General features: G+C 39.2%; 1 protein-coding gene across 1 annotated transcript in view; it reads right to left on the bottom strand.

Annotated features, from left to right (window-relative positions):
* Positions 1-1536: 1536 nt before the first annotated feature.
* NCKAP1L (NCK associated protein 1 like) overlaps positions 1537-20914 on the bottom strand; it is a 78248-nt gene continuing 58870 nt past the window's right edge. Inside the window, exons 30-31 of the mRNA XM_053455956.1 lie at positions 13608-13697; positions 1537-1759 (exon numbers count right to left, since the gene is read on the bottom strand). Of these exons, the coding sequence (XP_053311931.1) occupies positions 1640-1759; positions 13608-13697 (210 nt within the window). The 3' untranslated portion in view covers positions 1537-1639. The remainder of the gene's footprint in view (positions 1760-13607; positions 13698-20914) is intronic.

Genomic DNA, 20914 nt, shown 5'->3' on the forward strand with positions numbered 1-20914 from the left:
GGACGCAGCCAGGACTGCCCACTGACATCAGCTTCCATATACTCATTTACAGATACCCAATCATTCTCAGATACTCATTCCCTCATTCAAAAATATTAATTCCCTCAATCATGCATACTTGTTCATACATTTTTTACATCTCAAACAAGGTGGATGCTGGCGTTTTGATCCTGGATTCTACAAACTCTCAAACTGAGACTGGTTGGGCTAGTAGTCACACGCAACAAAAACCCTTTTATAGAGCTTGCCTGACAGCAGATGGTACACTTAATTCTAAAGAGCCAGAAAAAACATAGTAACAGAGATTTGCTACAAAAATGTGGGAATGTATACCTCCTCAGCTATTAAATGTAACATGCAGCATTCTTCATATTTTATTAAAAGGTTATCTTGTATGTAAGGTAAGAAGCGTTGCGTAAATTGTTGGCGCTTTGGAGCATACACTTACATTTATATCAAGATTTCCTGTATGTTCTGTATGTGAATTCTTCATTTTCCTATGACACCTTACAGTGGTTTACTGTAAGAGCTGATAGAATAAACCTTCTGCTAATCTAGTGTATAAATGATACTTAATATACTATTTGGAATATGAAGAAAGCAGGAATATATTGTAAATTATCGTACCGTAACATGTGGAATTTTAAATAATGCACTGTAATCTATGCACAATCGAGGTATTAGAAGCTTGGATATCTTTAACAATTGAAAACCAAGTGTAGACATCCAGTACATGATGATGATTTTTTCAGTCACATTTTAAAGTATATTAACTGTTCAAACACAAAAACAAACACAGTAAAGTATGCTTTTTTTTATTTACGGGGTTTTGTAAACAAAAAAGATTGAAGGCAGGGTACTTTATGACGGTAGCATAATGGATTCTATCGTACAAGAAGTTTATGGTTGGAAGGGGAAAAAAACACACAAGACCGATGGCAGCAGGTGAAGCTTTACTGAACAAAACTTGGATACAGTTCCTTTTTTTTTGCAAAGGTGTAGTTTTAACATGTTAATATTAATAAAAACTGCTCAGGCTTACAGTATTGGTAAAATCACAAATGATTATAACGGAAATATAGTTTAATCCAAAAAAATTCAAATATATGTCAATATGCTGGACACCAGAGGTATAGAAAAAAACAGCTGGGTTTTGGGGCTTTTGTAAGCAGCGCAATATGTGACTTATTTTGGCTTCTGGCAGCAAATTCCTCTGTGTTCACACTGCATAGAGTACCTTGCTAATAAAAACGATAGCTACGAAAAGCATCCAGATTTTGACACTCTGAGAGTACAAAGAAATATCATAACGTTATTCTATATTGTTCAATGTGAATTCTGTCAAGTCTGTCTTGGTTTTGGAGAGTTCTGAAAAACAAAAACACCCATTTGTGTGCTGCAGAGAATGTAAAATATTGCCTCAAGGCAGAAACGGTCGCATTGACCCGAACTGAAACATCTGTGTGGATGGGCCGTGTTGGCTAAAGCTCCATGGCCACTGTTCCACTGGGTTTACATATTTTTTTTCTATCATTGTGAGTATATGATATTTTACAATATAACACAGAAAAGCAAAATGCCCAGTCCTCTAATGAGAATTACAGTACCTCTGTAACAGGAAAAGCACTGGGAGTTGGAATCAGGCTGTTGTCATGATTCCACGTGTACGGTGGACTTCGTGGTACGCGTTTCGCAGTAGTACATAAGGGAAGCAGGACTCAAGCATATCTATAGTGAGAAACGAAGACTCTTCCACAATCTGCAAAAATGGCACACAAAAAATTACTTAGATAATGCATGGTCAACTTAAAGCTTAAATAGGATTAATGAACACTGGGGTTGTGATTACAATAGCGATATTTGGTGGGTCTCTGTTATGATCTTTACCTTTTAAGATTTTTTATTCAGCAGTGATGGGATTATGAAAACACACTCAATTTAAATTCCAAAATAAGAGTAACCATTGGGTTGGAACCATTAGTAAGCCACTATAGTTAAATATTTGTGGTAGCCAATTAATTGATTAATATTTTATAATTAGAAAGCTATCTGGCTGCCAATTGATACCATGAGCCCATCCAACTTATTCCATGGCTACTCCTGCGCATCTTATATGTAATGCCTATTGAATTTAATATTACATTTATGTATATAGCTCCAGAAGATTCTGTAGCAATGTTACAATAGGGCATAATACAATATTTAACAAAGACAATAATACATTTAAAGCTCTCTATTTTGCTAACTCTTGGATTCAGAGCTGATTACCAGACCTCTGAGACAGGATATGATCTCTGTATGGGTGAGAAGAGTCTACCTCTGCCTGATCCCAGTCTCTCCTGAACTTGCCTGGTCAACCTCAACCTAGTCTCACTCTCAATTTTCATAAACCTGCCTCCTCCTAAAGTCCTATGTGGACCAAGGGAGGGAGGACTCCATCTGCCTAGTGGAAGTTCTCAGGTATACTGATATCTTGACATTCCTTAAAACATTTTAGTGTATGCTCTGTTTACAATTTACCTTTGTACCTTTGGTACGGGTGACAATGCCTTGATACATAAGTCATGCTGTGAGTTGATGAGAACTCGCTATATTTCCCTACAGACCACATTTATTCCTCAGTTAAGTAATAGGAATTATTATAGGCCTATGCAGATAGACAAATGAAGCACAGTTTGGTAAACATGTTTATTGATTCAGACAGCTCGGGTCATTTTCATCCCCACTGTGATAAAGTAGAACATCTCACAGAGAGACCCAAACTTCATTACCTCTGTCACAGACAGTGCACAGCAGAAGAAAAAAAATCCTCATGGAATTAACAGTCTAATTGACTTTCATCAACAAATCTAGCCACTCTAATAAAAAATATTTAATTTAGTTATATTTAATGAACATGAGTAAACATTCTCAACTTGTAATGGTGTGTGACATGCAAGTAAAGAGTTATGGCTTGGCAGACATGGTGTAATAATATACAGTATGAAATCTTAAGAATTATTACTTTACCCCCAACTGTCATCATTTATTTACTTCCCTCACAGATATAACTGTACCGTTGGACATTTTTCTAAACACTAATCTCACCATGCCTATGAGTGATACACTCATAGCATCCAAAAGTCCTGAGCTTTCGGGGATTGTTGGCACAGTGCCAGAATCGGCAGAGGTGCAAGGGGGTAGGGGATAATATTAAAATGGACAGAAGCTGCCCCGGACCCTTGTCTTTTTACATTCACTAATGAAAAAAATGTACCAAGCCTCCATGACAAACATTTTTATTTTTTAATATTGTTTTTAAAAAAATGAAAACATGAATAATATATTATTATTTTAAATGATGTTTGCTGTAAGCATAATCACCCTACAGGCAGTTCTTGGCCAAAGAACTGAATTGGTTTTCTTTTCAGTATTCTTGCAGGATTAATAGGTCTGTTTTGTGAACATACTCCCTAATTTGAGTGTGTAAAGAAATCCAAGTAAAGGAAATTAGTACACTGTTCCTATGGCTCTACCAGTCTAATTATAAACTGGACCTGGAGATCCCCACTCCCTTATTAAGTTAAATTAAACAAAATAGCAAGCATTGAAAATACATTTTCCAGTCCCTCGTATTTTTAAGTAGCCCGGGTAAGTGGGACAAGACTAATTCTGTTCACCATTGGTGCTGGGGTGCCATAGTAGAACACTCAGAAGGACAAGCTGAGCGCAGGGGCAGAGATAGCCCCAGTTAGTCTTTAGTTGGCGGGCAGTGGGAAGGAGTTCGCTGGGAGTACCCAAGGTCAAACACCTCTCTCTCCCCTAACTGACCCAGAGTACTGGGGAGGCAGGGCTTCACAAAGATATATAGGGTGGTAAACGGTGAAAATCATTGTCCACCACTCTGGCAACTAAAAGATGCTTCCTGTTAAGATAGTGGAGTAATACTGGCCATGGGTATGCAGTGGTCACTTTTCAATCCATTATGATTTGTTGTGGTTCATTATTTTACCCTTCTCTGTCATATTTATTTTCCCTTTCACGGGATAAAGATAAGAATTTATGAGCTTCAACTGATGTTGTAAAGGGAGAGTCGAGTTGAGTTGATACTGTGTATGTAGTCATTAGCATTAGTGTATATACCTTCTGGAACGTTTGGTCCTTGAATGTCCTGTGCATTAAATGTGTGGTATAGCGACCTCTGTAATCTACAAAGTGTTTTTAGCCCTTAATGCAATAAAATTATTCCCTAAATATATAGCCTAAGTTTTCAAGAACTGAATGAGCCGAGATGCATGAGTGTTCTGTGAATTATTATATTTGCTTTCCTAATTATAGTATATAATACTTTGCTTTTTATGAAATGTGCATTTTTTTTCTCCGTCGTCTGTACAGTACGTTTTTATTGCCGTCTCCTAGCAGCATCTCGGATACACAGAAAAATGTCAGAGTATTTCCATATATCCGATTAATTTGTGAAAATGATTAATTTTCTTTTTAACCTTCTCACAACTAGACGCGAAATCCTACTGTGATTATTAAACTTTTGATTTCTTCCTTCACAAACATTCTTGTTTGGAAAGGACCAACCAAAGGTTTAGTAAAGTTAATTTAGGGTCAATTTAAATCAAAATCCTTATTCCTGGGCCAACGGGCATGCTTTTATTTAAGGGTTCTGGATCACTACCTGAAACGTATATATATGTTTTACTTGCAATTCTAGATAAATCCACCATGTCTGCCAAATGTATCTAGGGCTGTTTTATTACAGGGCGACATCACCAGAACTCTCCTATTCTTCCCCTGATAATCCTGAATGACAAGGCAAACTATGTCTCTTTAAAGTGTGTTATTGATCTTTTTTCCATGTTGTGGAGGAGGCCTGTTACTAAGAGAAAGCTAGGCTGCTTTTTGCCATTCTGTACCTGTGAAATTCCAGAATACTCCAACCCCAGTTTAATTCGAGATTCCAGCTCAATCAAATTCAATTTAAAGATCTCAGTGAATAGATGCCATTCAATGCTTATAAGTTGCACTGAGATGTGTCACTCAGATTCCTTTCAAGTCTCAAGTATCAACTCAAGCTTCACCAAATCAGCTCCAACGTCTGAGCGCCTGACATTGAATTCAGATGTTAAACTGCTCTTCAATGACGGAAAAAAATGCAGTAAAATAATGGCAAAATAATCAAATTGTCAGGACTCGGGTGATCAGGTCGGGTAGGAGCCCATGCGCAGGGGATACTTGGGGTTCAGTATGTAACCCAGGGTGCATGATTATGCAAAGACACCACCAACAGAAATCCAGGTAATGCAGTGTATTTTATGTATATAACAGAACCAGCAAATATGGGTAATATAGTCTAAGCAAGTAACCGGACGTATGGCAAAATAAAATACAGGTAATAAGTCTTTTGGCAGGGAGCACGCTTGGAAGGGCACGACAGACTGAGAGCCCGCTTGGAAGGGCACAAAAGGCACACAGCCCGCTTGGAAGGGCACGAAAGGCACACAGCCCGCTTGGAAGGGTACGAAAGGCACACAGCCCGCTTGGAAGGGTACGAAAGGCACACAGCCCGCTTGGAAGGGTACGAAAGGCACACAGCCCGCTTGGAAGGGTACGAAAGGCACACAGCCCGCTTGGAAGGACACAATAGCAGGGAGTCCACTTGGAAGGACACAATAGCAGGGAGTCCACTTGGAAGGACACAAAAGCAGGGAGTCCACTTGGAAGGACACAAAAGCAGGAAACCAGGAACAGTACAGGTGCAGAGCCACAGCAGGAAGGTCCATAGACTTCAATACAAAGGCCCTGCCTGAAGGGCAGGGCAGGTTCATAAAGGCAGGGCAATCCAGGTAACAAGGCCCAGCTGGATGTATTCACTAGGGCTCAACCCAGGTAACAAGGCACACCTGAGTTCTGAGTCCTCCAGAGGGCAGAGGGTGGCCACTTGTGGTAGCAGATGTAAATGGCCCAGGTATGAAAAAGCCATGGTTCAGGCAGCGAAAAAGTGGTTCCTGACACAAATATTTAATTTCAAATAATGAGGAAATATTCAAGTAATTATGAAATATATTGTTTATGTGGTGACTGCAGGTTGCCTTCTACAGATATACCTGAATTGTTACCCTCTCCTAAAACGAATATTTATTTCTATCTTAAAAAATCAATACACCAGCTTTGGGAAAACCTTTCAAGACCATACATCTGAAATGGCAGTATTGAAAATGGGCTGGCATTACACCACGTACCTCTACCAACACCCTTGAATACAAAAGGGCAGATTTTGACACCTGAATGTTGAGGGATATGTTTAAGGCACAGGATCCATCATTTGCATTATGTAATGCATCATCATACCTGGGAGCTTTTAGGTTCTGGCTACCCGGAGCCCCCCTTGCGGGATGTGGCCAGGACTGCCCGCTAATGACCCGGAGAGTTCCCAAGCATATTCATCACTCATTGTTAGCACATTTGTTTTTCCTACATTCTAACCAGGAATAGGCAACTCTAGTTGTTATACACTATAAAACCCATTAATCCAATTGGCACAATTTACATTCAGTATAACGGTATCTGTGGTGCTCAAGGTTTGCTATACCTAGGGATAAGTTTCTGTTTTTTGCTTGCTTGCTTTGTTGAAATATCCATACCTTTAAAAATAATAACTCAAGCTAGCCATTTCAAACACTGCAGATGGTTTAGAGAAGACAAGCAGGTGGGGCTGTCATCTAATTAATAGGGATAATAATGTAACACAAATTACAAAAATAAATTCCAGTTGTCGATTATATTGCCAATGGGATGGTTTTCTATATTACAGAAATGGTTGAAATATGCATAGATATAAAGGGACCTGATAAGTCTTTACTCAGAAATCACATAATCGCCAAATGTATCTCTCAATTACCATCACAACTTGCTCTATGGCTCACTGATCAACATATCAAAGAACAACAGGTTTTATAGCTTTGGGATCAATGGCAGTTATTGACAAATCCATTCCTCTGACGGCAGGATAATACTGTAGTATTGAATGGAAATAGGTAGATGAATGACCTAAATGTTATTATCACTCCGTTTGAGTATGTATTATTCATGATGTAACCTCACAGGATGGAGTGGAAATCTACTTGAGAGAATGCCTTAAGGTTTGATACATGTTGTTTTTCAATGGTGCCAGCCAAGAAGACTGTAGTTTGGCACCCACCCTTTAGATGTATTTGTCTAAGTTGCAGTACTGATCCAATTGCTTACTATCTGAGGGACACAGACAGGAAAAAAAACAAGTTTTGAAGAGACATTTCACTACATACCTGATACGAACGAGGGGACTTTGATGTGCACTGTCACAAACTTTGTATTAGAGGTATAGAACAAATGATAAACTTACTGATAAACAGAAATGTCTCATATTTTTTTATTAAATACCCTAACAAGATCTAAAATTGTAATAATAAAAAAATGTATATATGCATAAGTGTATAGTGTTTAGAGAGGGTGCGTACGTGTGCATGTAAACATGTGTATGAAAGAATGGCTGTGTGTGTGTGTATGTGCAAGTAAATGGCATTGAAATGGCCATTTGTGTGTATATGTATAAGGTGTTGTATGGATGTATGTATATGTATGTATATGTAAGTGTAGAGCGGTACCTGACCATCATCACACATCATAATTTATATTATTATTATTTACAAGTCATACCCCCAAACCACCATATTCATATCTCCCATCATCATATTCCTCCCCAAAATCTTTTTCACTGCATATTCCATCAAATCCATCACCCTCCATCTATATACTCAATCATTTCTCCTTCATACCCTCCTCCATGCCCCGATTTATATTTTTGTATGCAAGTGTACCTCCTTGTGCCAGGCCTCAGAGTCTGTCAGTCTGCATGCAGGTCTGCAGTGTGGTCTTGCTCTGTGTGTCTGTCTATCAGCGGCATATGGACAGGCATGTGTGTGTGTGTAAGGGCAGTGTATATGTGTTTTTGGGCAGATGTGTGTAAAAGCAGTGTATAAAAGAGATCTGTGCCTCATTGACTGATGGAAAGACAAATATACATGTATAAAATGCATAACATTCTAGCAAAGGTTAAAATGCATAAAACACATAGCATTAGATCACCAGATCAACGTTGAACTTAGTAGAATTTGTGTATAATTGTGTTAAAAGCTCTACTGCTGCTGCTGGCAAAACAAATTGCACTTATCCTGGGCAATGCACTGCTTTCCCCTTAGGCAGTAACCAAGTGAATATTTTCCATTAAGTTGTATCTGATCAGCAATTGTTAATCCACTTCGTGTTGTAATAGCTATTTGGCAAACTATGTATCAGCCTCTGACTTTAATAACAGACTATATTGGCGGCCTCTTTTCCCACACTATTTGTAAACACCCTGGCAGGCAAGATTAAGGGCATTTCTGCCTCTTCCAAACCTCCTAAGCATGGCTGCAGGGCCTAACATATTAGCTCCTAACATGTATACCCTGCCACAGCGTAAGTGCTGTCCACTCTCATTAGTAGCCTCGGCCCTCTTGAGGTATTTGCATTTAAATTGCTTTTGCCTGTAAATCTGGGTACACCTCTCGAATATAAATCTGGTAAAAGAGGAGGTGTTAATGCAATAGGGCAAGAGGATAGATGGTGAGGAGAGCACAGAGAGAGAATATTTAAAAACCGAGAGTTTAAGAGAAAGGTAGACCAACAGTAACAGAATACACATGGAAATACAAACAGAAGGAACAAATACGTAGTCTGATTCGAGAGTTTACAAAGTAAAGAATGAAACAGGAGGAAAATAAACATTTAAAAAAGGACTTATCTCCTCATCTCCCTGGGCTGGAGCAAAATAGGACGTTAGGATCCACAAACAAAGCCCAACATGATTTTTATTTATAAAAAATCTACTTAATCTGAGGAACCATGCGCTACGAGAATAAAAAGTGCTGATGTGGTTAAAAAAGGAAAATCCAAATTGATGGCACAAGGTGACTTCAAGAGAGCCCTCGGGCAAGACTTAAGTTCTTTGACTCTTTGAGATGATTTTCAACAAGATGAAAAGATGAAGATGTATTGGAAAATATGACTCAGTCTGGCCACAAATACAATAACTTGTGCAAAGGCACTGGCAGATTTTAATAAAATTCCCACAATCCGTGACAAGCCATCAGTTACATTTAGTTATATTTAGAAGAAAATGTTCTACCTGTCATGAGTTTGCAATATTGCCCCCCCCCCCCATAAAACAGGACGTTTAGCTTTATCTATTAGGAGACTGCACCTAACTTGCAGAATGGGAACCTGCCACATTTTTGGAAAACAGTGCCACATAATTTAAAAAAATTACATAAGAGGTATAGCTATCTTAAAGGCTATACCCCAATAAATGAAGCCTTATAAGAAAGGAATGCCTTGTTTGATATCGGAGTAATCTGATTTCAGGATCTGTAATCAGACTTCAATACTGGTAACCATGGTGCATTGATTTTAGAATTTGATTAGGGCTTGGACATTCAGATTACAAAATTACGTCAGATACACTGCAAGAACGTTTTAATGAGGCTGTGCCGTTTGATTAAATAGTGATCAGTGAGAACAGCAGGCTTGTTATTCATGTTCACCCAACTGTTACAGGGAAATAAAAGGGTTTAGGTGAGAAAAACGTGTCCAGGGTACCTCGAAGTACCTTGAAGACCAAAGGCCAATGCAACTACATAGTCTGATGTTTTATATCTGAAAGACTTCATATAAGGGGCGTTACAGCAAGAACTCATTGGCATTAATTAAAACTGAAAATTAAAAGAGTTCTGTGCTTTAATGTGATTACGATGAAGGAATTGACAGATTGACTATGGATTATTAACATATTAGAAAACTCAATGTTTTATCTAAGTGAAACAGCATTTTTAAGTTGGAAGCTTTTATTCTTTGTCAAAAGTGTAATTATTTGGTAGATCCAGATATAGTTGGTGGATGTTTAGGCTTGTCCGTGTATACCAGCAAAGGTAACCAGAGAGGGCTCCAGCTGGGAGCTAAGATCTTCTTTAATGATTTTGTTTTAGGGATAGTTTGTGTTTTGTGGACCAGCAAATAAATCATGGTTTGTTGCAAATTGCATGTATATATATATATATATATATATATATATATATATATATAATTTTTTTATAACAAATAAATCACTTCTTATTTAAATATGTACACACAATGTGCTAGTGTGCTAGCTGGCAAAGAAAGTGTTAACGTAACACAGTGTCATTAATGCAATAGCTGTCATAGTGATAATCTGGCTCCCAGAAGGTGGTATCTCAGGCTTAAATAATAAATGCTGCTTTGGTCATTATCTGTATTAATCATCATTTAGCAGAATTAAGTTTGTCTGAATTATTTACATAATCACCATTAGAAGTGAGTTAAGAAACCGTCTTTACTCTTGGTCCACGGGGGTGGACTATATGGTATGTGCTGGTTGAGTCCACTTCATCCTATCACACACATTTAAAGAAAAGAGAGGGGAACACTAGAAAATTGAAATGTACTTCAAGACGTCTGTGCACATTTCTGTCCAGTGTATGCAATGAATTTTGACATTTTCACTATCCAGGTGCCTCAGGAGGCAGCGTTTAGCTGAACAGAGTAAAGAGTTCTGTATCTAGGAGATTCCCTCCATTCTTACACTTCATCCTTTCCCAATCTAAATATTTCTGATAGCCCTGTATAAAATTATTTAGTTACGGGGGTAAAGGAACGGTAGAGTTGGGATGGTCCTCTTGGTCATTAAAATACCAATAGTCTTTCTTCATTTAGCTATGGATGAGTTAAGGTACGTAAGCTTTATGAATGTCTTGTCCCAGGGAAGATGTTATTTCAGAAGCAGCCAACACGTTGCCTTGATGTGTATTGGGGAGAGGACATTACAAGTACCATTTTTGCATAAGTTTCCGCTGGGTTACGTCCATGAACATGCGGACAAAGATAGAAGATTGAGGATGGTGTATTGAAGATAGAAGAGAGAAGGGAAGGGAGAAGATGAAAAATGAAGATGCGGAAGAGAAAATGGAAGGCGGAAGTGATCGGCAGAGAAGGTAGGGAAGGAGTGTGAAAGTGAGCGTGAATGAGCGTGTGAGTGAATTTGAGCCCACATATTCCTGATGAAAATTCTTAGCTTTTTGCTTTGTTTTCGTGGCTTCGTATAAATTGCCGAATTTACCAAAATTCTGTAAATTTGCAATTCGTATAAATCCGAATGCACGTGTCTACTATGTAGTGTGATTTCTTATTTTATAACTGGTAGGAAAATTAGGGGCCACAAAGTCTTTGTGTGTGCTGCATTCCACAAATCCAGCAAGAATGATGAGTTCAGTGGAGGGTAAGTTGAAACATAATATTAAAAATATGTCAAACAGCTAAAAAAATTACACAACCTACTTGTGACAGTGTTCATGCTCTATTGATTATTATTTTTTCTTTTTTTGCTTGACAGATTCATTTTAAATTAAAAGAGTTTTTAAAGGCTTTGAAGATGTCAGACACACTATTTTTGATTTAACTATAAGCACCATGTATATCTGCAGCCACTAAAAGAGCAATTCTGTAATCAGCAAACACATTTGTAATAATAAAATCTACTGAATTTAAAATAAAAACCCTGATTTACTAAAATATTGCTGGTTTTACTTTTTCAGAATCCTCTGAATCCGGGTTATTATGCCAAGATTAAATATTATGCAATAGGAACTTATTTATAGTATTAACATTTACCTGTCCATGAAAAAGCTTTAACTGCAACTTTAGAACATTAAAACCATATTTTCTGTTAAAAACTCTTTTAAATTGTTCAGCAGTTTTTAATATGCAATAACGGTTCAGTTCTTATCTGGTAATACCGTATTTGCTCGATTATAAGACGACCCTGATTATAAGACGACCCCCCAAAATCTGAATATTAACTTAGGAAAAAAAGAAAAAGCCTGAATATAAGACGACCCTAAAGGAAAAAAGTTTTACCAGTAAATGTTAATTCATGTAAACTATTTTTTTTAATAAAAGCTATGATTGAGAAAAATATTTTTTTTTTGTTTTTATTTCTTGTATTTTCCAACCTGTCCCCCAGTTACGCACATCTGCCCCCAGGCTTGCCACACCAATATGGCACTGTGGCCCATGATATGCCTTTTAACCCTCTATATGCCACTGTGCCCCATGGTATGCCTTTTGACCCCCTATGTGCCACTCTGCCTCCAGAAATGCCTTATACCCCTATATCCCATTCTGGCATTTAGGGGGTTAAAATGCATATTATGGGGCAGAGTGGCATATAGGGAGGTATAAGGCATTCCAGGAGGCAGAGTGGCATTAAGGGAGTTAAAAGGCATTGTATAGAGCACTCTGCCTCCAGAAATGCCTTATACCCCTATATGCCACTCTGGCATTTAGGGGGTTAAAAGGCATATTATGGGGCACTATTAAATGCCCCCTTAACGCCACTCTGCCTCCTGAAATGCCTTATACCTCCCTATATGCCACTCTGACCCATAATATGCCTTTTAACCCCCTAAGTGCCAGAGTGGCATATAGGGGTATAAGGCATTCCAGAAATGCCCTACACACACACACACACACACACACACACACTTACCGGTGCTTCCAATTTCCTGCTGTATTGCCGGGGCAGCGGGTTGACGTCTCATTCCGCGGCAGCCGGAAGGAGGTGGAGTTGGCAGCGGGGGTTTGTATGCGTCCGTCGCAAATACCTTCCCCGGCTGTCAGAGATCAAAGTTCCCCGCACCGGTGCGGGGAACTCTGATCTCTGACAGTCGGGGAAGGTATTTGCGACGGACGCATACAAACCCCCGCTGCTAACTTCACCTCCGGAAGCACCGGTAAGTGTGTGTGGGGGGGGGGCGACGACAGGAGGATCCAGGTCCCCTGCAGCGGTGCGGGGGATCTGGATCTTAGTCTCATAATCAGACCTCTATTTGAGGTCTGATTAGAAGACGACCCCGATTATAAGACGAGGGGTATTTTTCAGAGCATTTGCTCTGAAAAAAACCTCGTCTTATAATCGAGCAAATACGGTACTTCCATTTTATGTAGTTGTTCCAATCTCGTTTCATTCATCAGGATTGGAACATCTCTAACCCATGTAGGTAAATCACAGAAGATCACTAAGCTATAATACATTTACAGAAAAGTCAGTTATTTTAAAAGTTTACTAGCTCTTTCATCCATAGGTGTTTCGGTAGCCAAGAAGATGGTGAATTTGAAAACAATACATCACTATAGTTAGTATTCCAAACCAAATATTACATTTTTTTGCGTAATTTCCCTGTAACTTGCAAGATAATTCTACTGGTGCTCTGAAAGCTCTGATTCTCAGCAAATCTGCTTAATTTTGTTGTATTGCCCTAAAGGTACAGTGTTCTCCTTTGGGAATGTTATCTTGTGAATGTGTATAACATAGTGTAATCTCTTCTTCAGTGGCTAAAAGATGGTAAACAAGCTCCCGGAGTGTCTTACTGCAGAGGCAGTTGCTCGGAGAGCCTTTGAGCAGGATGACAGCGCAGACTAAAAACACTTTCTACCATCAAGGTTAGGGTGAACCCTATGCTACTTACAAGCTGCAGCAGAAGCAAGACGGACTCTCTGTTCCTGGCTTTTACTTTTTCTGACTCTTCCCCAAGATGCAGAAGACTCCCCGATGAGATCTGTGAAAACAACAACATTCAGGGAAATCTAGACATACACTCCAATAACCTAGCGTTCCTCTACACGTACCTTTTGGTGTTTTTCTTAACCCCTTAAGACAAAGCCCGTACATGTACGGGCTCAAAATGCATTGTTTTCAATGGGTTTAGGGACCGCCCATTGTCCTTAAGGGGTTAAATATCTTCATTGTAGTATATAATGAAACAAATGTAAATGTATTCCTTTCCTTCACATTTAATTTATTCCGTCTATTTTGTTACAATGAATCTTAATAAATCTCTAAGCTTAGATCATGAGTATCAAGCCGGATTATATGTGTGCATTTATACATTCACAAACGGATAGACAGATAAAGAGATAGACGTTATATGAACTAAAAGGCAGAATACATAAATAGTCCACCAAGAACAAAATATACATTATACAAAAATCTTCTATTCAAATCTATTTAATCCATCAATAAGGGGAGCATACTGTTGAGCAATAGGACTTTATGAAACAGGACAAAAAATGTATCTGAGCTGCAATGTATTATCTGGAAATTTAATATAACTATTATGGTTCTGCCATTGTAATCATTTCTAGCAGGAGATTAGAAAAAGATAAAATTGAATCTTAGCTGAGAGTATATTATCTTCATCCTGAATTACTGTGACAACACTTTTTTATGAACTATAAACGGTGTATTTGGCTTGATATATTAACTGGGATTGATGGTGCATCACCCTTCTTCCTGTGATTCAGAGAATCCGCTACAGACAAACTTCAGTGTCAAATGCTGAACTTTAAAGAGACAGCCTTTCTAAAAGAAGAGCGCATATTAATGTATTCTGTAAGTACTTTAATAAGCATCCTTCAACGACAAAAAAAAACACAAAAAACCCTACTTACGGTACCTTATGTAGCAACTGCAGCCCTACAGCTGCAGTCACCGCCCTCCTTCATGATCTGACGCCTGAAGCAGCCAATCAGGAAAGCCCTCCGTTTGAAATCAATGGGAGCACTTTCCACGCATGCGCACAGTGGTCTGGAGTTAATTATAATCATGTGCACTGAGATTTGTCTTCTGCATAGAAAATAGCTGGGGAATGTGTCTGTGGGGGGGGGCAAACGCATATGGGGTTTTATGAAGTACCCCCTGATGCTTTTCCAAGGGGAACTCCATGAAAATTGAAAGGAACCTTGTAGCTATTATATGCATTAAAGTGCATATGGTGGCAGGAGTGTCCGTTTAAAGAGCTAGCAGCCCAAAATAGCACTTGGATTTTGTAATGGGTCCTTATTTATATTTTTCTTGCAAATTCTTGTGTATTGCATAAGGGTGTTATAGGTGTCTGTTAAAGGTACAGTATCATGTCCCATATATCCAAACTAATGAGGATTGCATATGAAGGTACTTACCTCTCAGTGGTACCGTTTTCATGCCAAATTTGGCTTAAAATCAATGAGAGCATTTTGTGCCCACACACGTGGGGACCGCTAGGCAGAGAGTATAGTGCACATGGCACGCCTAGGAGCTGGAGGAATGGAGGCTCCTAACCCTTATAGCTAAAACTCAGTAAATTGGGACTTACATTGCTCACAAGTTTAATAATTAGTCTACTTACTGAACAGCAGCCATAAATCGTCAACATTAACTTTAATGGGTACTCAACTATAAATGTAGGAAAAGAGCCCGTATTCAGACACCGATATCTATAATAATAATCATGGAGATTTTTAATGTCTATGAAGTGCTTACCATATTTCTGTCTACCCTGAAACTCATTGGTGGTATTTAATGGCACGTTATGAATTATTCGGCAACTTCAGCAGATGTCAACATATTTCTCTCTGGTCCTCGCAGATCAACTTCTAATTAAGGCATTAACTAAAGGTTTGAATGATGTAGCACTGAAAGCCCAGGGAGACCTGATCAACACTGTGTTTTAGTCCCAATATATGTCATTCTAAGTCTGTTGATAGAGTTTGACCTTGGATGTGATATTTGTATATACCGCAAAATGCATGCAATTTGTGAAATTTTAAATGATATTGGTAGGGTACTTATGATGCTTTGTTGCCTGGCTCAATTCAATCTGCCTTCAACACATTTGTTTAGGTAAAATTACATAAATCAGTATTTTTGCTTATGCCAAACTCCCTGTAGCATAGGACACATGATCACAGCTAGAATGACGCTAGCGCATCCTAGTGGTGGAAAGAGATGACTGAAAAAGGACAAGGTTAGGTCAGATAACATCTGTATCCCAGACAGGGCTGTAAAACACATTAGCACACATACCCATGACGAGTAGTATATTTTATGAGTCCCTACTAAAACTCTGCTAGAATTATTTGCAACTCTGCTTCGGCAAACGTTATATGAGTTTTGTCTTCTGCATTGCTACGCAAACTGCAAGCCTAATTAACACGACCAGTGCGGTTTGACTAAAATGAGTCTACAGCTGTATTCAGAAACCTTGTGGCCATTACATAAAGAAAAAAAACAACATTTCAATATATTTAAATACATCTGTTAAATTGTGCATTCAATCAGGAACATTTTATTAGCTTAACAATTAGACCGTGGCCCAAGTTAATTTTCCATTCGTGGAGACAAGTGGAGTTTGAATGATACCTTTATTGGCTAACTGAGTAAATATAGATTGCAAGCTTTGAAGACCTCTCAGGTCTCTTCATCAGGCATGTTATACGACAATGTGAAAGAACTCTCTTTAAGTATCAGTCAAATAACATGGTAAAGAATGAGAAGCAGATAACATCAAAACATCTAAGGCAAGGTTCTTTGATCAGTCAATAGTGTTAAAATCAGAGGTGGATTGGAGTCATAAAACGAGGTGTCAGGAGGTATTCACAACTCTAATAGGGTCAGGTTGTGTGCCTGTCTGGTTTGTTAATCTACAAAGTGATAATGAGATACAATTCCCTATCCCGGTTGAGGCCAGCATTTAAAAGAGTTAAATTTAAGTATTAATTTAACCTCCCATATTTTTCTCTCCCTCTGAGTTTTGAACAGTCCCATTAATACTGATGCTATGTCCATTTTGGCAAAAATGTTCTCCCACTGGTGTCTCTGCTCTCTTGTTGTTGATGTTGAATCTGTGTGAATTAAACCTTTTATGCAATGGCTGGCCTGTTTCACCCGCAGAGGGCTGTTGGACACTTTGCACACATAATAAGGTAAACCACATTAGAAGATTTGCAGGAGAAGGCACCATTGGTCTCATGGAGTGTATTTGAATTTGGTATAGGCACCATGTCCACAGTGTGGATGTGTGTGCATGTTTTACACCTTCCTTGTAGGCAGGGGAAAGTGCCATTTTTTGTGGACTTGTTCAGGGCAGTCCTGGTTATCAGTTGTTTAAGATTGGGGGGCTGTCTGAAGGAAAGTAGGGGAGGCTGTGGAAACATTTCCCTGAGTCAGTCATCGGTGTGTAGTGTTGCTTGAAGTTCTTTAGATACTTTGCACAGAGCTTCTACTTGGGGGTGGTAAGGGACAACCAGAGGCACACGGGTTCCAGTACGATGTTCTTTGTACTTTAGTAATTTTTGTCTGGGAATGTTGGTGGCTTTCTGTATCTGGTTGTCAGTTATCCTGGCATTGTAGCCCTGGTTCATAAAGTCTCCCCTTAGTTTCTGGAGCTGTTTGTCACGATCTGCTGTATCAGAACAGATGCGGCTGTATCTTATGGCCTGGCTGTATATGATAGATTTTTTTGTATGTTTATTTCTGTAAGTCTTAATTGTTATGTGTGTTTGTCATGTCATGTGTACCCATTGCGGAATATGATGGAGCGATATAAATCAATAAATAATAATAATAGTTGGGTAGGGATTTTGGAAGCCAACAATGCAAGGAAGAAAAAACAATGGGACTACTTCTCAAACAAGCTAACAATCGATGAAGAGAATGGGAGCATGTCCACTCCCCACTAACTTCTCCTCTTACTATAGTCTGCAGATAATTAAGCAGGGCCCTCCTCACCTGTTGTCTCTTAGTTAATTTCTTATGTTACATGCTACTTGTTATGTCCTGTCTACCCATTGTACAGCACTATGGAATTTGATGGCGCTATATAAAACAATATATAATAATAATAATAATTCTGCCCCACAGAGGGCTAGCCACACAAACACTCCAATCCCTAGAAGGAGAGCTCTTGGTAGCCAGCCCTGGGATGTTTCCAGGTATGCAGATAAGCGTTTAAAGTAGCATTTGATCTTCTTTAAAAAACAATCGTCAGACAATCAGAAACAGTCTGAAGCCATCTGACATGTTTCATATGTGAGTACTATGTCAAAGTAACGAAGGCTGTACAGGCAGCAGGACAGACACAGTGAGAAGCCACAATTCACCTGAAGTTGCATGTGACTGCCCCTTTAAATATTAAATAACATCCGTGAATGTATAACAAACTATGGATGATCCGTGGTAAATACGGAGTGCATGGAAAAGAGATGTTAAATCTATAAATGTAAAAATATTGCAGTTTACAATTTGTTATACAAATAATGCCAACGTATTTGCTCTTAAGAATGAAATGTGGGAGCCTGCAGCAGAGAATGCATTTCATTTTATTCCTCTGCCTTCCTTTGTACCTGTTTAGTCTAGTTCTCTTCCACCAGCATCTTAAATGTTTATAGCTTATGCCATGTAATATATTGGGTATGGGTAATTATACAGCTCGGAGATTTTTTGACAGATGTATTCAAATAGGGCATGAGCTTTAGCACAGTCGTTAGGACCATTCTTGCTCCCGAAGGCCTGAAAACTGTAATTTTTCATAAAAAGCCTGAAATGTACCTTATCATCTGTCTATATTCATTTTTACCAATCATGTCAACACCAGCCACTTCTTATCTTAATTCCATATTCCGTGTATATCCTCTCAGTGTTAATGCGTACTGCCGTATCTGGAATGAAGGCTATTGTTAGCTTTTTCCACGATAATTTATTTTCTTTAATAAAATGATTACGCTTTGATGTATGTGATGTGAGCTGTGTAATAGTGTCTTCATTTGCAGGTCTATGTTATTCCAGCTCATTTAGTCTGCCTGTTTGTGCAATAATGTCTTAGTAAATTGTGTCGACACAGGCTTGAAACTCGTTGAGCTTTTTAATTTAACATCCCTCACGTAATCTCATCTATACTTTTCCCATCCATTGTTTGAGAAGATTGGCTTGAAGCATTGATGTCTTATCTAGATGAGACCACGGGTTGCCATTTTAAATCCTGCTTACCAGACTAGATACGACATGAAGAAAAACTGTTTTTGTAACTCCATTTGTTTTACTGTTGTGATGTTTGCGTTGTTACAAATAAAAAATATTCTGGTGTTAATTTTGGAATGTTGTCTTATCACCATAGCAAAAAAAGAAACAGGAATATTCTGTTGGTGTCATCGATGACCTTTTTTGCACCAGGATTCCTTTTATACATAAGCTCTATCCAGGGCCGGCCTTAGGGGTGTGCGACCTGTGCGGCCGCACAGGGCACCATGGCAGCAGGGGCACCTGCCCGGGACTTAAATTAAAACATCGGGTTTTTTTTATTTAAAACTTTATTTAACATCAATCATGTTAAATAAAGTTGTTTTTTTTTAAAAACCCCGATGCTTTCATTTAAGTCCCGGGCAGGGGCGCCGTGCGGTTGCTCGTGAAGTTTTCAGCAACCGATCGGCGCCCCTCACTCTCCGTGACTCCGTCGCGGTGCCAGCATCTCATGTTGAGTGCCGGACTATTCTGGCGCTCAACATGAAATGCAGGCACCACGGCAGAGCGAGAAGACGGATGCCTCCCGCTCCCACCGCAGGACTCCGGCAACAAGGTAAGTGAGGCCCCTGAAGGGGCAGGGGGGTAGTTTGAAGGGGCAGAGGGGGGGTAGTTTGAAGGGGCAGAGGGGGGGTAGTTTGAAGGGGCAGGGGGGGTAGTGAGAAGGGGGCGCCAGAGGAGTAGTCCGCACAGGGCGCCAGAACACTTAAGGCCGGCTCTGGCTTTATCATATTAATTGCTCATAACAGGGAACTCTCAAGGTACTGGTAGTTTACTGGCTGCTGCTATGTAGGCTGTCACCGCCGATGTGATATGACGTCACATCCCAGCACCCCACCTTTGGAGACCATGCCAACTCGGTTAGTGGGTTGGTTGGGGAGATAAATGACCTCCCTTGAACTCATTGAACAGTGGTGCTACAGGGAGCCTGAGCACTCAAGTCCCTCTACGTCTGTTTTGGTAGGGGCTGCTTCCGCTCTGGACCTGCCCTGGACCTTTTGCCTATGGCCAGAATATGCCACTGCCTATGTAGCTGTCACGCGACCAACACACTCCATTTATCAGAAAGGAGATGGGATATTCATTTTATCTAGCACTACTAATCCTGAGAAAGAAAATGCAATTCAAATATCAACTCACACCAAAATAACATAAGAATCTTCAGAACATCAAATCTCTAATGCCTAACAATTTAATTTATTCCAATGCATTTTCACAGTGGCGCTTAAAATGGTTCATTAAAAGGTATACATTTACCAGAACACTTTTAGCACCATGCCATTAGTTCCAGAACATTATTTTTTTCTAAAATATTTTTTTATGTTAGTATTTATTTTGTCCAAAGAGTTATGTTGTTGTAGTTTTTAATATAAGAGGGCCCATCTACATCCATGGAGTCACTACACACAAAACGGACAATGAGCATCATTTGTGATGCTGGAAACATAATGTGTTGAAGGTTTGTAGAGTGGTATACATAATAGTTACAAAAAGAATGGTTATTATTACTCATCTTAAGTATGAATTAGCTATAGGTATTGGCAAACCTGGGAGCTTTCCATTTTCTGACTCCATGGATGTAGATGGGCCCTCTTATATTAAAAACTACAACAACATAACGCTTTGGACAAAATAAGTACTAACATAAAAAAAAATATTTTAGAAACAAATAATGTTCTGGAACTAATGGCATGGCGCTAAAAGTGTTCTGGTAAATGTATATCTTTTAATGAACCATTTTGTGGGATGTGGGTAGGAGGTCCCACTGACATTGGTGGGCGGTCCAACTGATGCCAATGGGCGGGCCCACTGACGTTGCATGACACACACTATTGTTAATGGGGAATTGGGCGGGGAGAGGGGCGTGCTGCACTGCCGCCAGCCCCCCCCGACTTGAACCTTCTCTGAACTGACACAGAGATATGTCCAAGTTTATGGACG

Source organism: Spea bombifrons, chromosome 2 (genome assembly GCF_027358695.1).
Source record: "Spea bombifrons isolate aSpeBom1 chromosome 2, aSpeBom1.2.pri, whole genome shotgun sequence".
Classification (NCBI taxonomy): Eukaryota; Metazoa; Chordata; class Amphibia; order Anura; family Pelobatidae; genus Spea; species Spea bombifrons.